This window comes from Mobula hypostoma, chromosome 17 (assembly GCF_963921235.1).
Source record: "Mobula hypostoma chromosome 17, sMobHyp1.1, whole genome shotgun sequence".
NCBI lineage: Eukaryota > Metazoa > Chordata > Chondrichthyes > Myliobatiformes > Myliobatidae > Mobula > Mobula hypostoma.
Genome location: NC_086113.1, coordinates 21,411,641 through 21,437,505, shown reverse-complemented (window position 1 = coordinate 21,437,505; position 25,865 = coordinate 21,411,641). Strand labels below are relative to the sequence as shown.

The window sequence follows — 25,865 nt, the reverse complement described above, 5'->3', positions numbered from 1 at the left end:
TTAACAGAAATATATTAATCTCTGGTTTCAAATTAGCATTTGACCTACAATCAATTATTGTTTGGAAAAGAGACTAACTTCCTCTATGTGCAGAAGATTTTTCTGACTTCATTTCCAAAGCACCTGGCTGTGAATTTGAAACGATGCTTCCTAATTCTAGAAATAGTCCCATCCCATCTATTATTAATCTCCATTGGTTTCTTGAAAACTTTAATTAAATTGTAGGAGATGACACAAGATTATCGCCTGTCAGTCCCTTGCACTGTTTCCCAGCTCCACACCCTGCTCACCTCCCCTACCTGGTAGCCTTTGCCTGTCATCTTGCCCCACCCCACCCCCATCCACCAGTCACTTCGGAATCCTTTCTCACCACTCCTCTTCTCTTCTTTATGCTGGCCGTCTTGCGTCTCCACTCTCAATCCTAATGTAGGGTTTCAACCCAGAACATTGACAACTCCTTCCCTCCTACAGATATTGCTTTATTCAGAACTCCTACAGCAGATGGTTTTGTTTTCATTGAATTACCCCCTGCCCTTTACATACTAGAGAATGCAACTTTGGTATATGTAATTTCTCTTATCCTTGGAGCCCTGGTAAATCTATATTGCAGTTCCTCTCCTAAATCCTTACTAATCCGTGTTTCCAGACTACTACTACGTCGACTCAGGCCTAGGGGGCCGGCGTCGGGCAAACAGTTCTGTGTCTCCAGAACTGCCCTCCATATTCCACTAAACCAACTAACCTTGCAATATAAAGCATATTTATTTTTATTTGCATCCTTAACCTTGTCTAGTGAGGCCACGTGATGTACTGTACACGTGGCAAAATGAGAAAGCACATCTGTGTGAAAGATTGTTATTATGTGAGGTAATTGCCTTGATATCATTAATAATGCCCATTTGGAGAATTTGATTGACAGGACAGAGAGATGTAAAACAGTATTACTGTATAGTGATTTTTTAATATACCCTATGCTTTATTTCTACAATTGTTTTAAACCCGTTCCCTGTAAAAACATACTGTACGTCCGCTTAATATGAAAGAAAGATATCTCTCTCCAAAATTGCCTTCAAGATAAATTGTCAAAGTGTATAAGTTTTGCAGTATTCTTTACTTGATGCATAATATGATTTTTTTCAGAAATGGGTGGTAGTTTGCATTCTCTGATATTTTCCAACAAGCACAGTGACATCAGCAGTACAGCTAGCACACAGGATACTTTACTTCTTCCTGCACAAAATAGAATGGAAGGGAGAATAACTGGAATAATATTCTGGTCTGATGTCAATTATCCATTTGATAAAATTACAGAATTCCAAAAATGTTTTTAAATCACACAAAGGAACTCAATAGGTCAGGTAGCATCTATGGAGGGAAATGGACAGTCAATGTTTTGGGTCAAGACCTTTATCAGGACTGGAAAGAAAGGGAAAGGTAGCCATTGTATAAAAAAAGTGTGTGGGGGGTGGTGGTTGGCAGAGAAGGTATAAGGTATAAGTGGAGCAAAGCTAGCAGAGGATAGGTGGATTCAGATAAAGGTTATGATAGGCAGATGAGGGATGGGGGAGAGTGGTAACGATGTAAGAACCTGGGATTTGATAGGTGGAAATGACCACGTACCAAAGAAGATGGAATCTGATATAAGAGTACAGTCGACCATGGAATAAATGAAAGGAAGTGGGGAGGGGAACCAGTGGGAGAGATGTATAGGGATACCATCAATGTGCTATCTTTAACTAAATATTATAATCCTGGAACTCATTGTTAGAAGGTTGTGGATTTAGATCTCATTCAAGAAACCTGAGCACAAAATTCAGATGAATATTCCAGTGCTGTGTTCAGAGAGTGTCACACCTTTGACCATGCCATCCTTTTGGATCATACTGTATGTTAAAATGAGGGCCTGTTTGCTCCCCTGGATAAATGTAAAAAAATCCTTTGGCACCATTTTGAAGAAAGTTGGGGAATTGTCCCCGGTGTCCTGACTGACATTTATCTCCCACCAAAATCTACTCCAGATGTAAAAGTCATTTATACACTGCTGTTTGTATAAGATGGCTGTGTTTGAATTGGCTGCAATATTTCATACATTGAAATAGTGATTGCATTTCAGAAAGCAATTAATTGCCTTTAAGGTGCTTTGGGATAACTTGAGGTCGTGAAAGAGACCAATAGAAATCCAATTAATTCCTTCAATTTCTTACTTCTGAACATTAAGACATGTTTCTTTTCTTCTAAATCTGTAGGTCGTTGGGGTGCATTTTGTATGAACTGTGCTGCTTGCATCATGCATTCACTGGTCATAACTTCATGTCAATTGTTTTGAAGATTGTGGAAGGTGAGACTCCATCACTGCCAGATCACTTCTCCAGAAATCTCAATGCAATCATGACAAGGTAAGGGCCCATCTGGAACTGTAATTGGTTTATCATTATCACCGAGATGCGGTGAAAATTGTTAAATTGCTTTATTATTACCACATGTATCAAGGTACAGTGAAAATCTTTGTCTTGCATGCATCCTTACAGATTATGTCATTACAAGAGTGCATTGAGCCAGTGCAAGAGAAAAAAAATAACAATGCAGAATATAGTGTTACATTTACAGAGAAAATGCAGCACAGGCAGACTATAAGGTATAAGGCCATATCGAGGTAGATTGTGAATCAAGAGCCTGTCTTATTGCATTATGTGATTTGTTCAATGATCTTATCACAGTGGATAGAAACTGTTTACAGGTTTTCGTATCTTCTGACTGAAGCTTTCACAAAAAAGTGAGAAGTATAGACAGAGTCTATGAAGGGGGAGGCTGATTTCCATATTGTGCTGGGTTGTGTCCACAACTCTCTACAGTTTCTTGTGTTAATGGGCAAAGCTATTGCATTACCAATGCCTGATGCATTGGAATAGGATGTTTTCTATGGTGCATTGATAAAATGTACCAAATTTCTTCAGCCTGCTGAGGGAGTAGAGGCACTGGTGAGCTTTTTGCCTGTGGTTGGACCAGTCAGGCTATTGGTGATGTTCACACCTCGGAACCTGAAGCTCTCAACTCATTCAACCTCAGCACTGTTGAGGTAAACATGAGACTGTGCAGCAACCCTCTCCCCTTCCTAAAGTCAATGACTACTCTTACAGTGAGGGCAAGGCTGTTGTCATGACACCTTGTCACCAGGCTCTCTACCTCTTTCCTGCACCCTGACTCATCATTATATGAGATTTGGCCCAACTATTGTGTCATCCGCAGAACTGTAGATGGAGCTGGCCATGTGATTCTGTAGTGGGAGTGGAGTGAGAGGGGTTGAAGATGAATCCTTGTTGAGGATAATCATTGTGGAGATGTTGCTCTGTATCCTTACTGAGTGCAGTTTGTTGGTCAGGAAGCCAGCGATCCAGTTCTGGAGGGAGGTGTTGAGTCCCAGGTCTAGGAATTTGGAGATGAGTTTGCTAGGAATTATGGGTTGAGGGCAGAGCAACAGGCAATAAACAGTAGTCTAGTGTTGGTGTCTTTACTGTTCAGATGAAAGTAGGGACAGGGAGATGATGCTGACATGAACCTGTTTTGCAGTGAGTTGAGGTTGTCTGGGAGGCTGGAGTTGTTGAGTGCCGTGACCAGCCTTTCAAAGCACTTCATGAAGGGCGGACATCAGAGTTACTGGGCAGTAGACATTAAGGCATGTTACTTTATTTTTCTTGGGTATTTTGATAATAGTTGTCTTCACAAAGAAAGTGGCACCTCAGATTGAAGTAGGGAGCAGTTAAAAATGTTTTCTTTACATGCCATTTAGGCAGATCACTCCATACGTAAATGTGTAGGGTAACGTAACTGGGAGAGATGTACACAATTCACAACCCTGACATTGAGTCCGGGGTTTCCCTTTAAGGGGCTGGTCTGACGTGATGATGTTGTTACTTAAAAGGTTTTTAGCATGCTTTTGTTTAGGTTTTGGAGTTCAATAAAATGTGTTTATGGGTTTCATTAAGTATAAAAAGCCTCACTTTGTTTAATTGGTGAAAACCTACGTTGGTGACCCCGAATTTTTTTAATGTGGTAGTGTCACTCAGAACAACTGTGGGAACGGCGAGTCTGCTGAGACACCGGCTGAACATGATAAATACCGATTGCTGAAAACTCTCCTTTTGCAGACTTCTGGACAATCAGAGTCTTAGTGCATCGAACAGTTGCTGTACTTACCCAGTCTCAGCGATGATAGGCCTTTGGAGCGAATGAACCACATGCTGTCTCTCCTGGGAGATCGCCATCCTTGTTTTATTTTTAAAACTCTTCATGCAGCAAATGCCTGACCAAGTTTGCATTGCCCTCACTAATGCAACTGTGAAGGTCAATAGGGAGCTTGCTAAAATAGCGATGGTCTACGCTGAGTCAGTCAGCGGTGCTCTGTCTCAATAAGCCCAGTCAGCAAGACCCCAACATAAGGATGCCCACGGCTCTGAAACAGATGACACTGGGTCTGTGTTTTTAACCATGCTTGCTTTGGTAGGAGTGATAGAAAGTACCGACTGCCTTGCAGCTTCGACAGTGCCAGCACATTGGGACATCAGACGTCTGTGAACACTGTGGGTTCCAGCTGCCAGGGTTGTCTACTGTTCATCACGGACACCCTTTCAGGGCGACACTTCCTGTGTGACACTGGTGCTCAAGTGAATGCCAGCATTGGCTATTGATGAGAAGGCAAAGAGGGATGAAACCTCACTGGAGGCCAACAATGGCAGCAGGATCCAGACTTGTGGATCCTGACACTCTGCTTCAGTGGGCGACATTACACATTGGACTTCATCCTGGCTAAAGTGGCCAGACCCCTGCCCGGTGCTGATTTCCTGTGTGCTCAAGGACTGCTGACTTGCGGATGTCAAGGACTTAGGATTGTTACACTGCTCCCTCCGTAAGTTCCCCACAACGACTCCGTCAAGCGCATGCACCGTGCCATGTGAGTTCGCTCGACTGCCGGGCAAATTCCCAGACCTCACCAAGCCCACATTCTCAACTACAGTTGCAAAACATGGGGTCGCGCGCCATATTCCCACAACTGGCCCGCCGGTCCATGCCCGTGTGCGTAAACTGGACCCAGTGTAACTGACAACTGTGAGGGCGAAGCTTGCCAACATGGAAAGACTCAATTGTACGCTGGCTGATTCACCCCTCCATATGGTCCCCAAGTGGTTGCTGCCCATGTAGTGATTACCAATGCCTTATCGAGGCCACCACCCCCTGATCATTAGCCGGCCCCACACATCCAAGACTATTTGACACGTTTAGCTAGAAAGTTAATGTTTTCCAAAGTAGATTTGGTTAGGGGCTGCCATCCAATGGATGGGCACGTGGCCAAGTGGTTAAGGCATTGGACTAGCGACCTGAAGCTCGTGAGTTCGAGCCGCAGCCGAGGGAACGTGTTGTGTCCTTGAGCAAGGCACTTAATCACACATTGCTCTGCGACGACACTGGTGCCAAGCTGTATGGGTCCTAATGCCCTTCCCTTGGGCAACATTGGTGTTGAGAGGGGAGACTTGCAGCTTGGGCAACTGACAGTCTTCCATACAACCTTGCCCAGGCCTGCGCCCTGGAGAGTGAAGACTTTCCAGGCGCAGATCCATGGTCTCGCAAGACAAACGAATGCCTTTTTTTATCATCCAATGTCTGTATACTCAGAGGACATTCCCAAAACAGCTGTGATAACCCCGTTTGGTCTTTTTGAGTTTCAGCACATGAAAATTGCAACACAGATTTTCCAATGGCTGAGGGACTCTGTTTTAAAAGACTTGGACGTTCTCTTTGTTTACCTGGATGACATACTTGACACCACTGTGTCCAAATCCAAACATGCAGTTCATCTCCACACACTTTTTGTGCACTTAAGCCAACACGGGTTAATTAATAAATCTGCTAAATGCCATTTTGGGTTGTCAGCCATTGACTTGCTTGGTCATCACATCTCTGCAGAAGGTGCAACGCCCCTCTCGTCAAAAGTAGCTGCTGTTATAGATTTTCCACCACCCTTTACAACTGAAAAAGCACAGGAGTTTTTAGGCATGGTGAATTTCTATCACCGCTTCATTCTGCGAGCTGCTGAATTTGTGCTTTCCCCTGTACCGTGCGCTTAAAGGCAATACCCCAACCAAATGCTTGACTGGTCAGCAGACATGACTAGGGCATTTCATGTTACCAAACGAGCTCTTTCTAACGCGACCCCACTGGCACACCTGCTCCCCAATGCACCCATTGCCATTACTAATCACGCCTCAGACTATGCTGTGGGTGCTGTGCACGAACAGTGGGTCGAAGGTGTGTGGCAGCCGCTGCCCATTTCGGCCAGCAGTTCCACCTCCCCCTTGAAAGGAAGTACAGCACGTTTGACGCCAGCTTCTTGGTCTCTAACTGGCTGTCCTCCATTTTTGTTTTCTTCTATAGGGTCGCCATTTCACAGCATTCGTTGAACACAAACCCGTCATGCATGCAATAGCCAAAATATCAGAGCCTTGGTCTGCATGGCAGCAATGCCACCAGGCCTACGCATTAGAGCTCACAGGGGATATACAACATATCAAAGGGGAAAATAATGCCGTGGTTGATTGCCTCTCACGGCCAGCCATTGAGGTTGTACACATAGGGGTTGACAGTGCCGGTATGCCAGCTGACCAAGTTACTGACCCAGAGGTCCGGGCTTACTGAACAGCAGTTGGCTGACATTCAGTTCGGGCAAGCTGGGGTTTCTCTCCCATGAAATGTCTCAACCAGTCGCTCTTACCCCATTGTGCTTGCAATCTGAAGATGGACATTTTTCGACTCCGTACATGGCCTCTCACATCCGGACAGGAAGGCCTCACAGAAACTGGCTGTACTAAAGTTTGTTTGGCATGGCCTCAGAAAGGACATGCGTGATTGGACTGCAGTTTGTGTGGAGTGCCATGTTTGGGCGTCATTGACACCTTTTTAGGTTGCTGAGTGATGGTTTGATCATATCATTATGGACATTGTTAATCCTCTTTCTCCCCCCCCATAGTTTAACTCACCTTCTCACCATGGTGGACCGTACCAGCAGGTGAGAGGTCGTCTCTCTAGCATCGACGATGGCCGCAGGCGCAGCTTGGGCATTGATCAGCAATCAGGTTGCTGAGTTTGGCACCACATCTGATATTTCCCATGACCACAGTCCCCTATTTATTTCAGACCTCTGGACTGCGATGGCCCAGAACCTCAGCCTTAGGCGACATCACACCATGGTGTATCACCCGCAGTCCGGTTTCATCGCTCCTTAAAGGCTGCTCTGAGGGATTCCCTGACCGATGAGCGTTGGCGTGCTCGTCTCCCGTAGGTCCTGCTGGGGCTCAGAACAGCTCCAAAAGAGGACCTGCAGCTGGATATATGGGCAGCCGTTATGATGACTTAACTCCTGGTGCCTGGTTGGCCTCTCAACAGTGTTCCACCCTATTCAGTAAATTAAATTCCTTTTCACCTATTCCTACCTCCCATCATGGCGTAGAGCACTCTTCTGTCCCTGTTGACCTGCATTCCACCTCATTTCTTTGCATCCACCATGACGCACTCCAACGCCCCCTTAGGCCCCCTAATGGTGACCCTTTCCGCATTTTGGAATGGGAAGAGAAGACTTATCACGGATAAGAGGGGTAAATCGCCTCAGAAGTCAATGCACCTCTGGTCGAGCCAGAGATGTCTGCGGTTCCTCCACTCATGGAACACAGGACCTGAGCTGAGCTCCAGACGGCTCACAATGCTGGCTTTAGTGAATTCTGGGGGAGCCTGTGTAGGGTAATGTAATTGTGAGAAATGTACATAACTCACAGCCACCAGCATTGAGTAGGGATTCCCTTTAAGAGGTTGGTCTGATGTGATGACATTGTTACTTAAAGATTTTTAGCATGTTTTTGTTAGGTTTTGGAGTTCAATAAAACGTGTTTATGGGTTTCATTAAATATAAAGCACCTCACCGTCTTATTTGCGAAAAATGCATCAAGGTAATACAGTAGGGAAAACAATAACAATGGCAAATATCATGTTACAGTGACAGACCATGTAGTGCCGGTAGTCAAATGAGTTGCAAGGGAAATTATAAGTTAGATTGCGAGGTTAGGAGTTCTTTGTCATACAAGGGGTCAATAAAAGATTTTTACAACAGCAGGACAATACTGTTAATCACTAATGAAAGTTTCCCTCAATATATTGGAGCTGCATGATTGGTAGAATTGTTGATTCATAGCTCCTGCAGCCACATTTCAAACCTGACCGTGGGTGCTGTCTACGTAAACCTGGGTCGCTGGTGTTGTAACGGGTTATGCCTGTCGCTACACTACCTTGCTGCCCTGTCAGAGATACAGCATAGTATCAGGCTCTTCTGGCCTAACAACTCATGCCATTCAGTCTAAGACTCAAAGGTTTAGCAAAATCATTACTCATATGTACATTGAAACACACAGTGAAATGCGTTGTCAACCAATTCACTAAGGATGTGCTGGGAGCAGCGCGCACGTGTCATCACATATTCCAGTGCCAAAACATCATGCCCACAATGCTCGGCAGGACAACACAGAACACAACAAACAGAACATACCAAACAACAGTAGTGAATAGGGTTGCCAACTGTCCCGTATTAGCTGGGACTTCCTGTATATTGGGCTAAATTGGTTTGTTCCATATGGGACCGCCCTTGTCCCGTATTTCCCCCGCTAAGGTAGAGTGTTCCTATGAAACCTTTCATGCCGAAATGGCGTAAAGCAAAGAAGCAATTACCATTAATTTATATTGGAAAAATTTTTGACCCAAAAAATAACCTACCAAATAACACATAAATCCTTAAATAACACTAACATATAGTAAAAGCAGGAATGATATGATAAATACACAGCCTATATAAAGTAGAAATAATGTATGTACGGTCAGGAAGATTAAGCCAAAACCGATTTGTAGAAAAAAATGGGCACGTACACGCATACGCACGTTATGTATGCGCACGTCACGCGTGCGCACTCAGGTGCCTGCGCAAGGCTTCATGGTCATGGTAGTCTTTCTCAGGGTAAACACAAGTGTCCCGTATTTATAGGAAGAGGTACAGTCGACGTTTTGGGCCGAGACCCTTAGTCAGGACTAACTGAAAGAAGAGCTAGTAAGGGATTTGAAAGGGGGAGGGGGAGATTCGAAATGATAGGAGAAGACAGGAGGGGGAGGGATGAAGCTAAGTTGATTGGCAAAAGGGATATGAAAGGATCATGGGTCAGGAGACCTAGGGAGAAAGAAAGTGGGGGGGGGGGAATCCCAGAGGATGGGCAAGGAGTTATAGTGTCGCCACACATTTTAATTCCACGTCCCATTCCCATTCTGATATGTCTATCCACGGCCTCCTCTACTGTAAAGATGAAGCCACACTCAGGTTAGAGGAACAACACCTTATATTCTGTCTGGGTAGCCTCCAACCTGATGGCATGAACATTGACTTCTCTAACTTCTGTTAATGCCCCACCTCCCCTTCGTACCCCATCCGTTATTTATTTATTATTATTATATATATATATATACATATATATATGGTTTTTTTTCTCTCCCTCTGTCCCTCTCACTATACTCCTTGCCCATCCTCTGGGATTCCCCCCTCCCCCTTTCTTTCTCCCTAGGCCTCCTGTCCCATGATCCTTTCATATCCCTTTTGCCAATCAACTTTCCAGCTCTTGGTTCCATCCCTCCCCCTCCCACTTTCAAACCTCTTGCTATCTCTTCTTTCAGTTAGTCCTCACGAAGGGTCTCGGCCCGAAACGTCGACTGTACCTCTTCCTATAGATGCTGCAGCAATTTTTATGTGTGTTGCTTGAAATTCCAGCATCCGCAGATTTCCTCCTGTTTGTGTCCCGTATTTGACTGCTACTTTTGTCCCTTATTCGGGAGTGAGAAAGTTGGCAACCCTAGTAGTGAAACAAGCCTTGTACCTCCCCTCCCACCTACGCACCCATCTATATACACAGTCCTTGGGCCCCAGGACAGGCCACCTTCTTTGTCCTTGACTTCCCCAGTGGAGCGGCAGGGATTTTCAGCCTCGGGCTGTGGCCATTGGGTTAGTGGCAAGAAACAGCAGAAATCCTTTTCCGACACCTTCTGGTGTCAGGTATCAGTTTGAAGGGAACTTCTTAGCCCAAGTGTCTGTGATGCTTTCTAGTTGGCTAAGCAGTCACTTGTATTGAAATATCCTCACAGACATGAAACCAGGAAGGAAAGAGTTAAATTTTACAGGATGTGAAATAAATATAGGAAAATACAGGTGTTTAGATATTAAAAAGAAACTTTTCAAAAAATTATTCTACAGTGTTTTCTGTGGAACTATGCATCATAGACATGATTTTCTTTTACTCAGTTTAGTGAGTCTTTTAATCAATGTTTACAACTTAGAACTTGGGGTCCGTAACCCACATCTCATGAAATAGTCTTTAAGATTTCCATGATCAGTTACATGGTTTGTTAAGACCATAAGACACAGGAGCAGAATTGGCCATACGGTCCACTGAGTCGGCTCTGCCATTTCATCATGGCTGATCCATTTCCCCTCTCAACCTCACTCTCCTGCCTTCTCCTTGAAACATCTGACACCCTTAATAAACCAGAACCCCTCGATCTCCGCCTTAAATATATGCAATAATTTGGCCTCCAGAACCATTTGTGGCATTCAATTCCACTGATTCACCACCCTATGGCTAAAGAAATTCCTCTTCATCTCTGATGTCCTTCTATTCTGAGGAAGTGCCCTCTGGTCCTAGATTCTCCCACCACAGGAAACACAGTCCCTATGTCCTCCCAAACCTTTCAATATTGGATAAGAGAATTTGAAATTTTTGTCAATTCATTGACTTTGCCTGATAGCGAACAATGCTGAGGAAGGCTGAATCAGGACTTTCACATTAAAACTTCAAAGTAAGTTTATTATCAAGGTACATAGTTATATGCCACTATATAACCCTGAGATTTGTTTTCTTTTGGGCACACTCAGTAAATCCAAGAACCATACCAGAATCAGTGGAAGACCACATGTAAAAAGACAGACAAACAACTAATGATCAAAAGACAACAAACTGCTCAAGTACAAAAGAATGAAAAAAGAAATAATAATAAATAAGAAATAAATATTGAAGAATCCTTGAAAGTGAGTCCATAGGGTGTGGGAACAGTTCAGTGATGGGGCAAGTGAAGTTATCCCCACTTTTTCCAAGAGCCTGATGGTCGAGGGGTAATAATTCCTGAACTCGGTGGTGTGAGTCCTGAGGCTCCTATACCTTCTTCCTGATGGCAGCAGTGAGAATAGTGCATGGCCTGTGTGGTGGGGGTCCCTGCTGATGGATGCTGCTTTCATGTAACAGCACTCTGTGAAGATGTGCTCAACGGTGGGGAGGGTTTTACCCTTGATAAACTGAGCCATATCCATTACTTTTTGTCAGATTTTCTGTTGAAGGGCATTGGTGTTTCTATAGCAGGATGTGATCTTAGAGTTGCTGCCTGTTCTGTGGAGTGATGATGGTGAGCAGTGACAGCCTTACCTTCATCACAACAACAAAATGCAAACCAGTGCCAAGCCACCTTGACTGTGGAACTGCATATTCTCCACTAATGCGTTGTCCTTGATTTTCTTTTTACAGCATGTTGCAGAAGAATCCATCAAATCGACCAGCAGCTGCAGAAATACTGAAAATTCCATACATCGACCAACAGCTCCAGGTAGGGAGAATAGCACCCATCAAATCTCCCCAGGATGCCAACCTTCCAGGTCTTCTATCAATTTCCGTTGCAGCAACAATAGGTAGATTTGAGGGTGAGCTGGATTGGTACTAAAGTAAGATAGAAATAGAAGGATACTTGATGGAATTAGACAAGGAAAGAGGTGCGATCGGAGGAGACACTGGATAGTTCAGAGCAGAGGCTGAGGAAGTGAATAAGGGTGCACAGTAGCAAAGCAATTGGCACAATTCTTTATAGTGCACCGGCTGTAAGATCAGGATTCAATTCCCACTGCGGTTGGCAAAGAGTTTGTACGTTTTCCCTGTGATCTCTTAGGTTTCCTCTGAGTGCTCCGGTTTCCTCCCACATTCCAAAGACGCAAGAGGTAAGGTTAGCGAGTCGTGGACCTGCTATGTTATCGTTGGAAGTGTGGCGGCTCATGTGGGCTTCTCCCAGCTCATCCCCAACGTAAGCGATGCATTTCACTGTATGTTTCAATGTACATGTGACAACTAAAGTTAATCTAATCTTTTTTTAGATCAAACCTAATCTAAAATAAAATATAAGAGACTCCGACGGGATGAACAGGTTGGACCTATTTCCCTTTGCAAAGAGATCAGTTACTTGGGACTATAGGTTTCAGTTCATTGGTAGCAGGAAGTAAGGAAACACTTTCAACCAACTAGTAGTGGAGTGGTAGATCTTGTTGCTCAAAAGGTGCTGAATAAAGAAATGTTATCAAATCTAAGAAATATCTGAAGGAGTACATCAAGAAAGAAGTAGTAACCAGTAAGGATGCAATAAGAACATAGTTGGGATTTCAGGTAGGCCCTATGGGTAACAGTACTCCAGAATTCCATGGCGCCACGGTAGTGTAGCGGTTAGTGTGACGCTATTACGGCTCAAGGCGTCAGAGTTCAGAGTTCAATTCCAATGTCATTTTCTATGGAGGCTGTATGTCCTTCCCATGAAATGCTTGGGTTTTCTCCAAGTGCTCTGGTTTCCTCCCACAGCCCAAAGACATACCGGTTGGTAGGTTATTTAGTCGTTGCAAATTGTCCTGTGGCTAGGCAAGGGTTGAATTGGGGATCGCTGGGCAGCGTGGCTCAAAGGACCGGAAGGGCCTGTTTCACACTGTATCACCATAGATACAGTGGCATCAATCAGAATCAATCCCATAAATTGATTGGAATGGCAATGGAACTGAGAAGCTATCGTCATCGGGAAAGATTGAGCAGCCTGCAGCTCTTTAGAAACGAGAAAACTGAGACATGACTGATAGAAGCTGGTGAGATTATGAAACAGATTGATGGAGTGCACTTTGAGACATTTCCAATTGCAGGGCCCCAACCAAAAGCTGCGAATGTGAAAAACTCACGGGTATATCCAGCAATTTAGGAGTAACTTCTTCATGCAGAGAAATGTGAGAACATGGAATCTTTTATCACAGAATAGAGCAGATGTACTTGAGGAGAAGCTAGATGAGGAAGAAGGGACCAGAGGTTATTGTGAAAGAGGAAATGCAGAAGGAGGCTTTAGTGGAGCATAAACATATGTATGGACATGTTGGACCGAATAGTCTATTCCTCAACAATATTCTGCAGAGTCCCCCTAAGTTTCCAAAAGTTGAGATTTTAGAATCATGCCATGTAAAAGCTGTTGAGTCCGATTTTGGTGCTGTTGTTGAAAGACACCGTGTTTGCTTGCCAACTCTGCATTCCTTCTCAACTTTGTTCCTGTGGCTCAACACAATGCTCGGTCCCTGACCAAGCAACTGCTCGGCAGCTGAAGGTGAACTAAAGCCCTGGCATTACCAAACTCTTCATTGCACATCTCTGGGAGGTGATATTCCCGTACAACTGCCGCACTATCCCACTATTGGGGATGAGAGTTCTCTTTCTGCACAATTCATCTGTCAATATCCCGTTTGTAGAGCTGTCCATCTTATGGCATGTGGAGATTTCAGGTCTTTGATCCAAAAGGTTGGAGAGATATTCGAAGAATTAAAACTTCACCAAAAAACTAGGAGGCATCGGGAATTTCCTACCTGAAGGGTGAATCCCAAAATAAATTGATGAAATGATTGTTCTCAGTTGTTATTCAGAAGGATGAGAGTTCAGGACGACAAAATGGGATTAGTCTCAGTAGTTCTTTATTGGCCTGCATTGACTGACAGGGTGAAATAATCTTCTCTGCGATCAGTTTCTGAGATGCTGTCATTCTGTGATTTAATTTAGAATACAGTATAGGAAAAATGAAACAACTTTCGGCAGTTCTGTAGTCCTCTTTCTTATTATGCAGAACACTATAATTAACACCATGTGAAGAAGACAGCTTTGGATCCTTTTATCTATAGGCTGGGTAGTTTTATAAGATGCTCGTTCATTTACTAGAAGTTAAAGAGACTGGGAAACCACGAGAATAGAAACTTGACTGATGTCATTGATACTGTCAAACAAATCTTTAAAATGTATTCAGTTTTGTCAGTTTTTCCTATTACTGACAGGACTTGTCACGTCAAACAGTGACAGAAGGGTCACTGACCTTAGGATTTACTGACAGGAGCTGTCTGGGCAGACTGTGACAGATAGGTGATTAGAACTCAGAATTTGGATTAAAGCGACTTTGAATTTATTTGCACCTGTATAATACTTGAGAAAATGTGCTCTCTGTCAATTGTAAGAACCCATTGTTAGAGAGCACATATGTTATATTTAAGGTGCCGGGAAGGAACAACTGTTTTTCAAATAGACATCCTTTTTATTTAATGAATTGTGGGGTGTGGTTGGTGCTGGTTGACCATATGTAGTTGTCATTACATACATAGTAATTTGCTTTATTGAAATACAGCAATTAATGTGATTCTCTCCTGTGCCTCGGGTAGATGGTGCCTGTGTTTTGACTTGGCAATGATGTAGAGTTCCAAGTCAGAAGGTGATTTGAGATTTGGAGGAGATCTTGAGGACTGTGGGGTGCCATGAACCCGCTTCCCTTTGGCAGAAGTCACAGCTTTGGGGGAATGTTGCTGAACGAGACTTGGCAAGACACTGCAGTGCATCTTGTGCACTCGTGATGCTTGGAGGGAATGCTTCAAAGGGTGAACTTTGTTTTCAGTAGTTTACTATTTTAGTGATCTGTCTGGAAATCTTTAAAAAAAAAATTGCAGATACTGGAAATCAAAATGAGGGGTGCACAGTAGCGTAGTAGTTAGTGTAATTGCTTTACAGTGCCTGCCATCACTGATTTGAGTTTGGTTCCATCACTCTCTGTGAGGAGGTTACATGTTCTCCCTGTGATGATGTGAGTTTCCTCCAGATGCTCTGGTTTCCTCCCACATTCCAAAGACATACTGTGAGCGTTAGTGAGTTGTGAGCATGCCATATTGGCGCTCGGTGTGGTGACAACTGTGGGTAGCCCCCAGCACTGCAAAAGCGATGATGTTAATGATGAATTTTACTGTATATTTCAATGTACATGTGACAAATAAAGCTATTCTCCTTTTTTTAAAAAAAAATAATGCTGGAACTGTAAGGGTTAGGTAGCATCTGTGGAAAGGGAAACATGATTGTTTCAGGTTGAAAGTTTTTGGGTTCCCAGTTTTTGAGTATTTACACATAATTATTGGTCTGTTATTGGATTTAGTGGTACACTTCCCTTCACACTGTGTGAATGTTCAAAGCACCTTTCAAACCATGATTTTAATCTCTGTTTTGACTCTTTTGTAAATTGCAGAATATAAAATGCAAGTTCTCGAACATAAGCATGAAAGACAAGACAATAAGCTGCCAAAAAGAAGTTTTGCAAATAAAGGAAGCTTTGTAAGTAAGACCATGTACAGCTGATCTCAATGGTAGTCTTCACTGATCTAATTTTGAAGCCTGGAGTGTCACTAATGGGGTGGGAGGGTTAGAGGCATTAGGCCAATGGAAATGAAAATGAGGCAATGGAAGAGATGAGCATGTGGCATTCACAGCGTAACAACTAGAAGCTTGGCTCCATTGGTGTGTGGTGGTTATATGCATATGAGGCCTGCAAACTTTGACTCATGGCCCTTAGTGTCTTTGCTAACATGATACCAATTTCAACTGCACAGCTTCCTGCAGATAGTCTACATCCCACCATTTTCTGCCTATTCATTTCTCTGCCTGCATGCTTATTAAAAGTTGCTGTTGTACTTGCTTCCAGTATCTCTAAGCACCTACCACTCTTTATGTAAATTTTTAAAAAACTTGCCTCGAGAAGCTTCTTTAAGTTGACCCTCCTCACATTAAAGGTATTGTACTCCAATATTTGACATTTCCACCCTGGGGGGACAAAGGCTCTGACTGTCTGCTCTATCTCTGCACCTTAACCTGCGATGCACTAGAGAAAACAATCCAAATTTGCCCAACCTCTCCTTATAGCTAATAATTTTAAATCCAGGCAACACTGTGTGGACCTCCTCCAAAGCCTCTACATCCCTCCTGGAATGTGGCGACCAGAACTATACAAATATGGCCGAACCAAAGTATTTTTATACTCAAGTATGCCATATACCTTCCTTACCACCCTGACTATTTGTCCCCCTTCAGGGGGTTATAGAATTGCACCCAAGGTTGCCTCTGTACCCACCAATGCTCCTAAAGGCTGATTTATACTTCTGCATCAACTGGACGCTGTAGGTATGGCATCACAGTGAACCCTACGCAGAGCCTACGTGGATCCCTACGCCATAGCCTGACGCGCACCTCTCCCAAAATGTAACTATGCGTCACGGCAACGCAGACTGAACAACTGTGATTGTTCCGCTTGGTAGCATCGCATTTCCTCCTACGCTGCAATAGCTTCCCATTGGGCGACTGAAGGGCAGGGAAGGAACTCTGGCTGCAATGCTTTCCATAAAGCTTTACAGACCTCCGAAATTATGGAGGACACATTTCGCATTTACGGAAAAAGACACTCGATTTAAACTTGTTTACCCCGAGAAAGACTACCATGACCATGAAGCCTTGCACGGGCAAGTGTGTGCGCATGCGTGATGTGCCCGAATTGCAGAGCGACGCAGACACACCAACGCACAAGTATAAGTGCTCACAACGCACGTAGGCCACTTGAGTAGGTTACAGCGTTCATTTGACACACAAGTATAAATCAGCCTTAAGGGCCCTGCCACATATTGTACACCTTTGTCTTAAATCTGGTACTGGGGGAGATCGGAGAGTGGCGATTTATGGTGGATATTGTGAAGAAAAAGTGAAAGAAATGGGAAACTGACCATTAGAAAGACATCAAAAGGGCACTTAATTCATCGCCATTTAGCCTCCAGATTTTCAGACACGTGGCCAGGACAAGATTCAGTGTGGAGAATAAATCTGAAGCCTCATTATAATATTCAAATGACCACTCTGCTTGCTGGAGTAGATTAATCTCTCAAACCCCACTTCAAAACTGAAAAGGCCAATAAAGGTTTGGGTTTCAGGACTCAATCCAAACTTACCATTCCTAAGAGTTTTAAATTTCCTGCTGATTACAAGCTGGTGATCAAACTGACCCATTGAAATGGATAAAATAAATGGGAACATCTTTAACCTGAGATATGATCAAGGCCTTTAAAATTTTTAATGTAAAACTAAAGTGAGAGGTTCTAAGGACTCCCTTGTGGAATATTGAATACCTGAGAGAGATCATAGAAAAGGTTCAGATATTTCAGTAGCTGTCAGAGAGAGTGTAGCCGCCAGCAACCAATTAAAGTTCAGCTCAGCTATTTTAATGCAGATTAACAGTCAATCTTTACTTTGTGTTGTTCCTTTTCTGTATGTTTTACGGGCAAGATCTTTACATCTGTTATCCATTGTCTCTTTTAATTTATTCTGCTAATTCTTTGATTTACTGAAATGCTTGCTAAAAGTGTTACATTTAATATATGGCCAATAACATAGGTTACAATATCAGTCATTGTTCAATGTGTGAGTGGTATTAGAGATTGCTACAACAGAGAGTTCCTCTGAGCCAGAGGCTGATATACTGTGAATGATAGAATCCGTGCCGTTTGGGAAAAAAAGAACTATAATCTTTATCTTTGACAGTGTCTAGGTTGGTAACACTCTTGCCTCCAAATTAGAAGGTTGTGCATTCGAATCTCACTCTAGAGACTGGAGAGCAGGAAGTGTGGATGTGCTGCTTTGTTAAATGTGATGTCCTTGGATGGGATGTTAAATGCAAGCTGTATCCGCTCTCTCACTTGGGGATAAAAGGTCCAGTGGTACAGTTTCAAAGACGAGCAGGACTGTTCATTCTGGTGTTGTGACCAATATTCATTCCTCACTCAATATCAGTGAACCAGAATAAAAGCTGACTGTTATTCCAGTGGTGTGTGTGGGAACTGTGTACAAATTGGCTGCTGCCTTTCCTACCTCACATTGGTATGACAATTCAGAAATACTTCAGTGGCTGTCAAGTGCTTGGGAAATTTTGAGGTTGGTGTAGTTGGTGGCCAACGGCTTTCTTGCATTTCTCAGGAATGTGTGGTAAATTAGTATTTTAACTATGTTTGAGTTTTGCATAAAAATCATCAATGCCCCTTTGTGTTATTCCTTTACTAATGGACAAGTAAAGTATGTATTATAGGTATTAATTTAGAGGATCTTCTTAAAAATGATTTTTGGTTGGGTTGAGTTGTTCAACTCTACCCACCCATCAACTACCCAATGCACACTTTTTCTGAGTTACTTCCAAAATGATTTTTGTTTGTCTGATTCATTGAAAGGGTACAGTTCTCAAACATTTTTCTATCATCCATCTTTCAAAGAGTTGAGCTTTTGGTCCCTTGAAGCTTGTGCAGGAAGTCTAAAGGCTACTGGTAATATGCAGGCACTGAATCAGCATTCATATGTTCTAGACCAGGGGTTCCCAATCTGGGGTCCATGGGCCCCTCGGTTAATGGTAGGGGTCCATGGCATAATAAAGGTGGGGGACTTCTGTTCTAGGCCACACTGACATTTAGGAGAAATTAGATGAGAAATCATTAATAGGGAAAGTGTACAAACATCTCTTAAGGCATGGTCCCAAAAAGAACCTGTAGAATCACGCTAAGCCATCTTCATTCTTCTATTTAACCCTCTTATAATAAATGACAACCAATCTTTTCTAGCATCTGCATGCTAGCATAGAGATCTGTGTACAAGGACAGTGCAGCACCAGTCGAATTTGAACATTTCCCAGTTTCTCAACATTTTTCATTCTTATTCCCATCTGTTGCACTGGCCCATTTACTTGGCCGGCCTACATCCATCTGAAGCCTCTTTAGCACTAGTCACATTCCCGCTTAGTGTCATGTCATCAACATGCTTAGAAATATTACATTTGGTCCCCCTGGCCAAATCAGCAAAGTATCAGAATTTGACCTATAAAAGGGTCTCAGTATCTCAGAACAATGGGGTAGCAGTATTATCTAGTAAATTGTAATATTTACGCCACAGGTGATTCACATAGTTTCAAATCCTAGATATATTTGAGTTGATAAATGTATTTCCATAGTTCACCGGTGTTTGTTTTCTTTTTAAATTTATGCTATTGTATTGTAATGAAGGTACAGGGGGAGGAGGGGTGGTCGCTGATACAATTAATTGGAGATTGAAATAAGATGTTTTTGATTTGGAAGCATGAATATGTGGTTTTCTTGGGATCTGCTAAACACATACGAGGTCTGAAAAGCATCCGTGTGTACCCAGAGAATGATCAGTCTGGCCCACATCCATTAGCCTGGCAATGTTCAGGCTGATGCAGTGACATAACAACTAGTACTACTGTCTCGCATCTACCAAGATCCAGATCTGATTCTGACCTCTGGTGAACCTGTGTGGAGTTTGCACCAACTACCCTTGGCCGCATTGGTTTCCTCCCTAATCCAAAAGGTATGATGGTATGTGCTACCTCTTAATGTGGGTATTTTGCCAAAGAAATTGTTTGGGCATGTGGAAGAGAGAAGTAGTAGTAGGACAATGGAGAAATAAGGAGAGATGGAATGGCATTGGTCATTTTGGTGCTCGCACGGACATTAAAAGCCAAATGGCTTCTGTCTGTCTCATAATAATAAATTCAACACCGGGACTTCGCATAAAGATGATCCTGGCTGGAACATTAGCAATAACTATATTGGGCAAAGAGGTGCAACAAAATGGCTGACATTGGGTTACACTTGTGAGAGAAGTTGGTACAGATCTACGCTTTAGAGAAGACTGAAAATTAAGAGTTTGAGTGGGTAGGTATATACAGGGTAAGATTTGGTTTTTTTTTGGTTACTATTGCTAAGTGGGATGAGGAATGTACTCCTCTCTGCATGTTTTACCCCATAGACTTCAGTGACATGTGATTGTTAGGAAATGAGTTGATATTCTTGCATGTATTTAGACTTGCAACCAAAGAAGAATTTCTCCTTCCTTATGATACTTCCATCTTTGGTGAGACAAAAATTAGTTGATTAGATGTCATAAATCAATATACCCAATAGAATTCCATGAGATACTCCTTCCGTTAGAGATGGGTAGGAATGTGGAAACTGTAACCCCTGCTTGTCTGAGGTGAAAAGCATTTGAGGACAAGTTAAGTAAACACATAACATAGTGAGGAATGCAAGCTGTGCAGAAAGCACGAGGTTGATGGCAGCATGGTGGAGTAAAGGTTGGTGTAACGCTAATACGGTGTCCGTGACCTAGGTTCAATTCCGCTGCTCTCTTTGAGGAGTTTGTGTGTTCTCCCTGCGACCACGTGGGCTTCCTCCCACATTCCAAAAAAAAACACACACGTTAGTAGGTTAATTGGTCATATGCGTGTAATTCGGCCATGCGGGCTCGTTGGGCTGGAAAGGTCCGTTACTCTGCTGTATCTTCAAAACTAAAAGGAAAAAATATCAGGGAGGAAGCTCTGGGAGAATATAAACATGGGCCAGGTAGGCTATATGTTTTTTGAACAAATTTTATTGCTGGTTAAACAGAGAAGCCATTGACCCTTAATTTTGTACATGGGTAAACCAATTAAGTAAAGCTCTTGTAATGAACTGATCTTTCTTTGGGGTATTCAGAGGTAATATTTAGATGGAATAAATACTCCATAGGATTCACAAACAGTCCCATCTCAATCTATGCATTAGCTTCACTCCAGCACTTGGCTGCTAATTGGAGTGAAAGCATCATATTGCAAAAACTATGTCATGAATTGCTAAATATAAATCATATTAAAATAATTTAAAACTAATATATTCAGAGCAAGACATATCAGCATTTAGATAGCAGATAGTAATTACAAACTGGAATATGATTTTCATGAAATTTACAATTATGAAGGAATAAGTAGCAAACCGTGGGTGTTATCTGGCTGGGCAATTAGAAAGAGAATTGGCAACATGTTAATTGGAGGGAATGCATATTATAATCACAAGCTGTTGAATTGAATTTGCATAAATAATTACCACATAAATCACACACTTGACTATAAATGGTTTGAAGTCATATTCCAAAACATATACATAGATCAACTGAGAATTTCTGAGCATAAATTAATTTGTCTTTGTTCTCTGCCACTTTGTTCCAATCAGTTCACTGTTATTAGCCTGTATTTTATTTAGCTTTTTCACATCCCGTGCCTTTTTTTTATGAATGTCTTTGATTTACTGCATAAACATGCAGGCAGGATCAAGGGAAGAGTTTTTTTTACTGCATTCCTGTTCCAAAATCCTGCTCCAATGATTTAGAGAAAGGTGTTCAAGTTAGACCACGACAGCTAGGGAATTTAAACTCAATGAATTACATCAGTATAGAATTAAAAAGCTTGCAGTGGTAATCAGGTCAACAAAACCATTGATTATTAGAAAAACTCATCTCGCTCATGAATGCTTCTTTAGAAAGGGATGTTGTTCACTTTTGACTCCTTTCTGATTAGTAATGGCATCAAAGGTTATGGGGAAGAGGCAGTAGATAGGGTCTAGAGGGAAAATAAATCTGCCGTGATCAAATTGTGGGAAGACTTGATGGGCTGAATGGCTTAATTCTGCTCCTATTCCTTATGATTTTATGAAGTGGTCCACTGTTACTGTAAACACCCCAAATTATGTGCAAGTCAGACTTGCAAACAATGGTGCACCTTATTGCATTAACTCAAAAGCAATTAAAGATGGGCAATAAATGGTAGTTGTTCCAGCAATGGACATGTCCCATGAATGAATCAGATCATAAATTAGATTTCAAATGCTGTTTACTCATATGGATTCACTATCATCTATATTGCTCCCCTTTGAACTTGGCACTGTTGAAGTTGTGCTGGTAGCATCTGGACAGTCACAATGCTCTGTACAACTTTGAGAGTGTCTTAATCACAATAACTGGAGTTGTTTGTTGGAAAAAGAGATTACAGATGCTTGGTAGTAATTTAATTGGGTTGTTTTCAAATACATATTTCATAAACCACTAGAACAAAGCTCTAGAGTTTTGTGGAAAGTTCACTGTCTTCAGTTTATTTACATATGAGTAGACACATCCTCTGCCATTAGTATTTGTGTAAGACTAGATCTAACTAGAAACAAAACATAGTACATTGAAGAATACATGTCCTTCAACCAATGATGTTGTGTTGAACTAATTAAACTAGTAATTACATAGCTAACTAACTAATCCCTTCTGACCATACAATGCCTACCAAGGGTCTGAAGACTACGTAGACGGTATATGAGGTGTTGCTCCTCCAACCTGAGTTTAGCCTCATCATGGCAGTAGAGGAGGCCATGTATGGACATATCTGAATGGGAGTGGGAAGCACTCAGGTTGGAGGAGCAACACCTCATATACCGTCTAGGTAGTCTCCAGCCCCTTGGTATGAACATAGAATTCTCCAACTTCTGGTAATTCCCTCCCCCTCCCTTCCCCTATCCCTCTGTCACTCTGCCCCCTCCCCCAGCTGCCTACCACCTCCCTCTTGGTTCCGTCTCCTTCTACTACCCATTGTGTTTTCCCCTATTCTTTCTTCACCTTTCCTGCCTGTCGCCTCCCTGCCTCCCTTCCCCCACCCCTTTATCTTTCCCCTTACCGGTTTTTCACCTGGAACCTACCAGCCTTCTCCTTCCCACCCTCCCCCAACCTTCTTTATAGGGCCTCTGCCCCTTCCCCCTACAGTCCTGACGAAGGATTCCGGCCCGAAACGTCGACTGATCGTTTCCACGGATGCTGCCCGACCTGCTGAGTTCCTCCAGCGTGTTGTGAGTGATACAAAAATTCCACCAAGTTCCAGTAGAACAAGAGATTAAAAAACTTGAACAAAGAAGCAAGTTTTAATTAGTTTCCAAAAGGAAGAGAGAGTTGAGGAAGAGTGACATAATGGGCAAATTTCAGAATATTTTGTGTGCTTATTGTATGTGGCCATGGTGATTGTTTTTATCCTTGAGTGTTAATTACAACAGTGAGTTCCAGGTTTGTTCATAGCTGACCTACTTTTCTGCAATGGAACTGGCTTTTACTTCATTCCATCTGTAACCATGCCTACTAAATAATTAGTTGCTTGCTCAAAGGCCTGAATTTTAAAGCTGATCATCATAACCATAAAGTTAATAAAGAAATGTTAGGTCATAATTTGACCATCTAGGTTTGTCATTGAAAAAAATTGAAAGATATTTATTCCCTCAGTAGCTTTTGCCATCCTATTGAGAATCTGGATAAAGAAATTTGAATTAATATAGAATTCAGATGTAGGACAGTTCAGAGAGCTTAAGTAATGTATTGTGTTCTGTTCGGCATAGGCTGAGTGATAATTGTCAGTTTCTTTTTGATTAAAGAGCTATGGGTATTGGGTTTAGAGGAAAATTGAATGCCTTGGGTAAACATTTATTTTAGAGTCTTGATCCAGGCATTCTTCACTGTTAATGTAGGAATCCCCACACTTTTAACTGCTGGTAAAGAAAAGAAAACTTGCATTTCTATATCAGCTTTGGCTTTCATCTCTCCTCTGGAATGTGCCAAAGTGCTTTACAGCTCATGAATTAATTATGAAGTGTGTAGCTTGTGTGGGAAATTCAGCAAAAAGTATTGCAGATAACAAGTCTCCAAAATGAATATTCTGATAATCATCAGATAACCTGTGTTAGCAATATTGAATATGTATTTATGAGGAAACTGGGAAGAGGTTCTCTACTCTTCATTAAACCATATAACCATATAACAATTACAGTACAGAAACAGGCCATTTTGGCCCTTCTTGTCCGTGCCGAACTCTTACTCGCACCTAGTCCCATCTACCTGCACTCAGCCCATAACCCTCCATTCCTTTCCTGTCCATATACCTATCCAATTTTTTTAAAATGACAGAATTGAACCTGCCTCTACCACTTCTACTGGAAGCTCGTTCCACACAGCTACCACTCTCTGAGTAAAGAAGTTCCCCCTCATGTTACCCCTAAACTTTTGCCCCGTAACTCTCAACTCATGTCCTCTTGTTTGAATCTCCCCTACTCTCAATGGAAAAAACCTATCCACGTCAACTCTATCTAACCCCCTCATAATTTTAAATACCTCTATCAAGTCCCCCCTCAACCTTCTACACCCCAAAGAATAAAGGCCTAACTTGTTCAACCTTTCTCTGTAACTTAGGTGCTGAAACCCAGGTAACATTCTAGTAAATCTCCTCTGTACTCTCTCTATTTTGTTGACATCTTTCCGGTCACCAGAACTGTACACAATACTCCAAATTTGGCCTCACCAATGCCTTGTACAATTTTAACATTACATCCCAACTCCTATACTCAAGGCTCTGATTTATAAAGGCCAGCATACCAAAAGCTTTCTTCACCACCCTATCCACATGAGATTCCACCTTCAGGGAACGATGCAACATTATTCCTAGATCCCTCTGTTCTACTGCATTCCTCAATGACCTACCAATAACCATGTACGTCCTATTTTGATTAGTCCTACCAAAATGTAGCACCTCACACTTATCAGCATTAAACTCCATCTTCCATCTTTCAGCCCACTCTTCTAACTGGCCCAAATCTCTCTGATGGGACAGACTAAAAAATCATAAACCAGTTGTAGGGAACTAATTGGAGAAGGTACTTTTGGGGCAGAATTTACATGCAAAAGAGATTGGAGATGGTTAGCATAGTGTGTGTACAGGTGGAGTTCTGTTTAGCAAATCCGCTTGAATTTTCCGAGGAATTGTTGAAATTGAGGTTAAAGCTTTCAATGTTGTCCACGTGAACTTAAGTAAAACATTTGACAAGGCCCCTCATATTCTACATTGTAATAGGATCTTTTATATCTAGCTGAGAGAGGTCAGGCCTCAGCTTCTTAGCACTGAAGCATCACTCTGGATGTTTAGTATCAAGTACCACCCTTGAATTTTGTAATCAAGACCTGGGCAGATACTTGATCACAAAACTGATGGAAAGATGCATTTTCCATAAGTAACCCAAACTCGACTCCGGTTTCTATGTGTGCTGTTTAGAATCGTTTATAAATCTATCAAAAATGCTCAGAAAGCATTGAAGAGGATGAAGAATAATTTCTGTTATACACTATAAATAATTAATAATATGACGGAAAGTTTGACACATGATCCGCAATGATATTTCTCAGATTAAATATTGAGTCATCGTGGTAAATCCATGCTCTACTGTGAGACGTCATGCAGAGTACAGCAGTGCACCTGAACGACTGACTTATTGGCAGTTTGGAATTTCCATTGCCAGGTAACCTTGTTGTAATAAACTGCTGTGATCTTTGACTTACATAGGACTCTGTATAAATAATCTCAATTTAAAAATCCTTATGATCATTTCCAAAACCCTCCACCTTGCCTGTCTCACCTCTCCTCGTCTCAGTAACCTATTCCCATATTCTATGCTGTGTGAATTCTGGATGCTTGATTATCTTTGAGTGTAATCACTGAACCTGGTGTTCTGCTCGATTCAATCCACTCCATCTGACACGCTGATACCTTGCTAGGCAATTATGAGGTGCTCCCAGGAAAGAGAGTGCAGATAGAATCAGCGCTAAAAGGGGTCACAACAGCATTAAATGTGAAGAGAGGAGTGCCCTAATGGCACTGCTCAACTGGGAATCCGTACAATCCTCTCCTGTCCTCACCGCTGTACCAGCAATTTAGTCAAAGGCTTTCAACAA

General features: G+C 42.3%; 1 protein-coding gene across 1 annotated transcript in view; it reads left to right on the top strand.

The window, feature by feature from the left end:
• Nucleotides 1–25,865, top strand: part of nek11 (NIMA-related kinase 11) — a 331,369-nt gene that overhangs the window by 166,763 nt on the left and 138,741 nt on the right. The window contains exons 6-8 of the mRNA XM_063069323.1: nucleotides 2,247–2,396; nucleotides 11,646–11,724; nucleotides 15,457–15,542. Coding sequence (XP_062925393.1) covers nucleotides 2,247–2,396; nucleotides 11,646–11,724; nucleotides 15,457–15,542 — 315 coding nt within the window. The remainder of the gene's footprint in view (nucleotides 1–2,246; nucleotides 2,397–11,645; nucleotides 11,725–15,456; nucleotides 15,543–25,865) is intronic.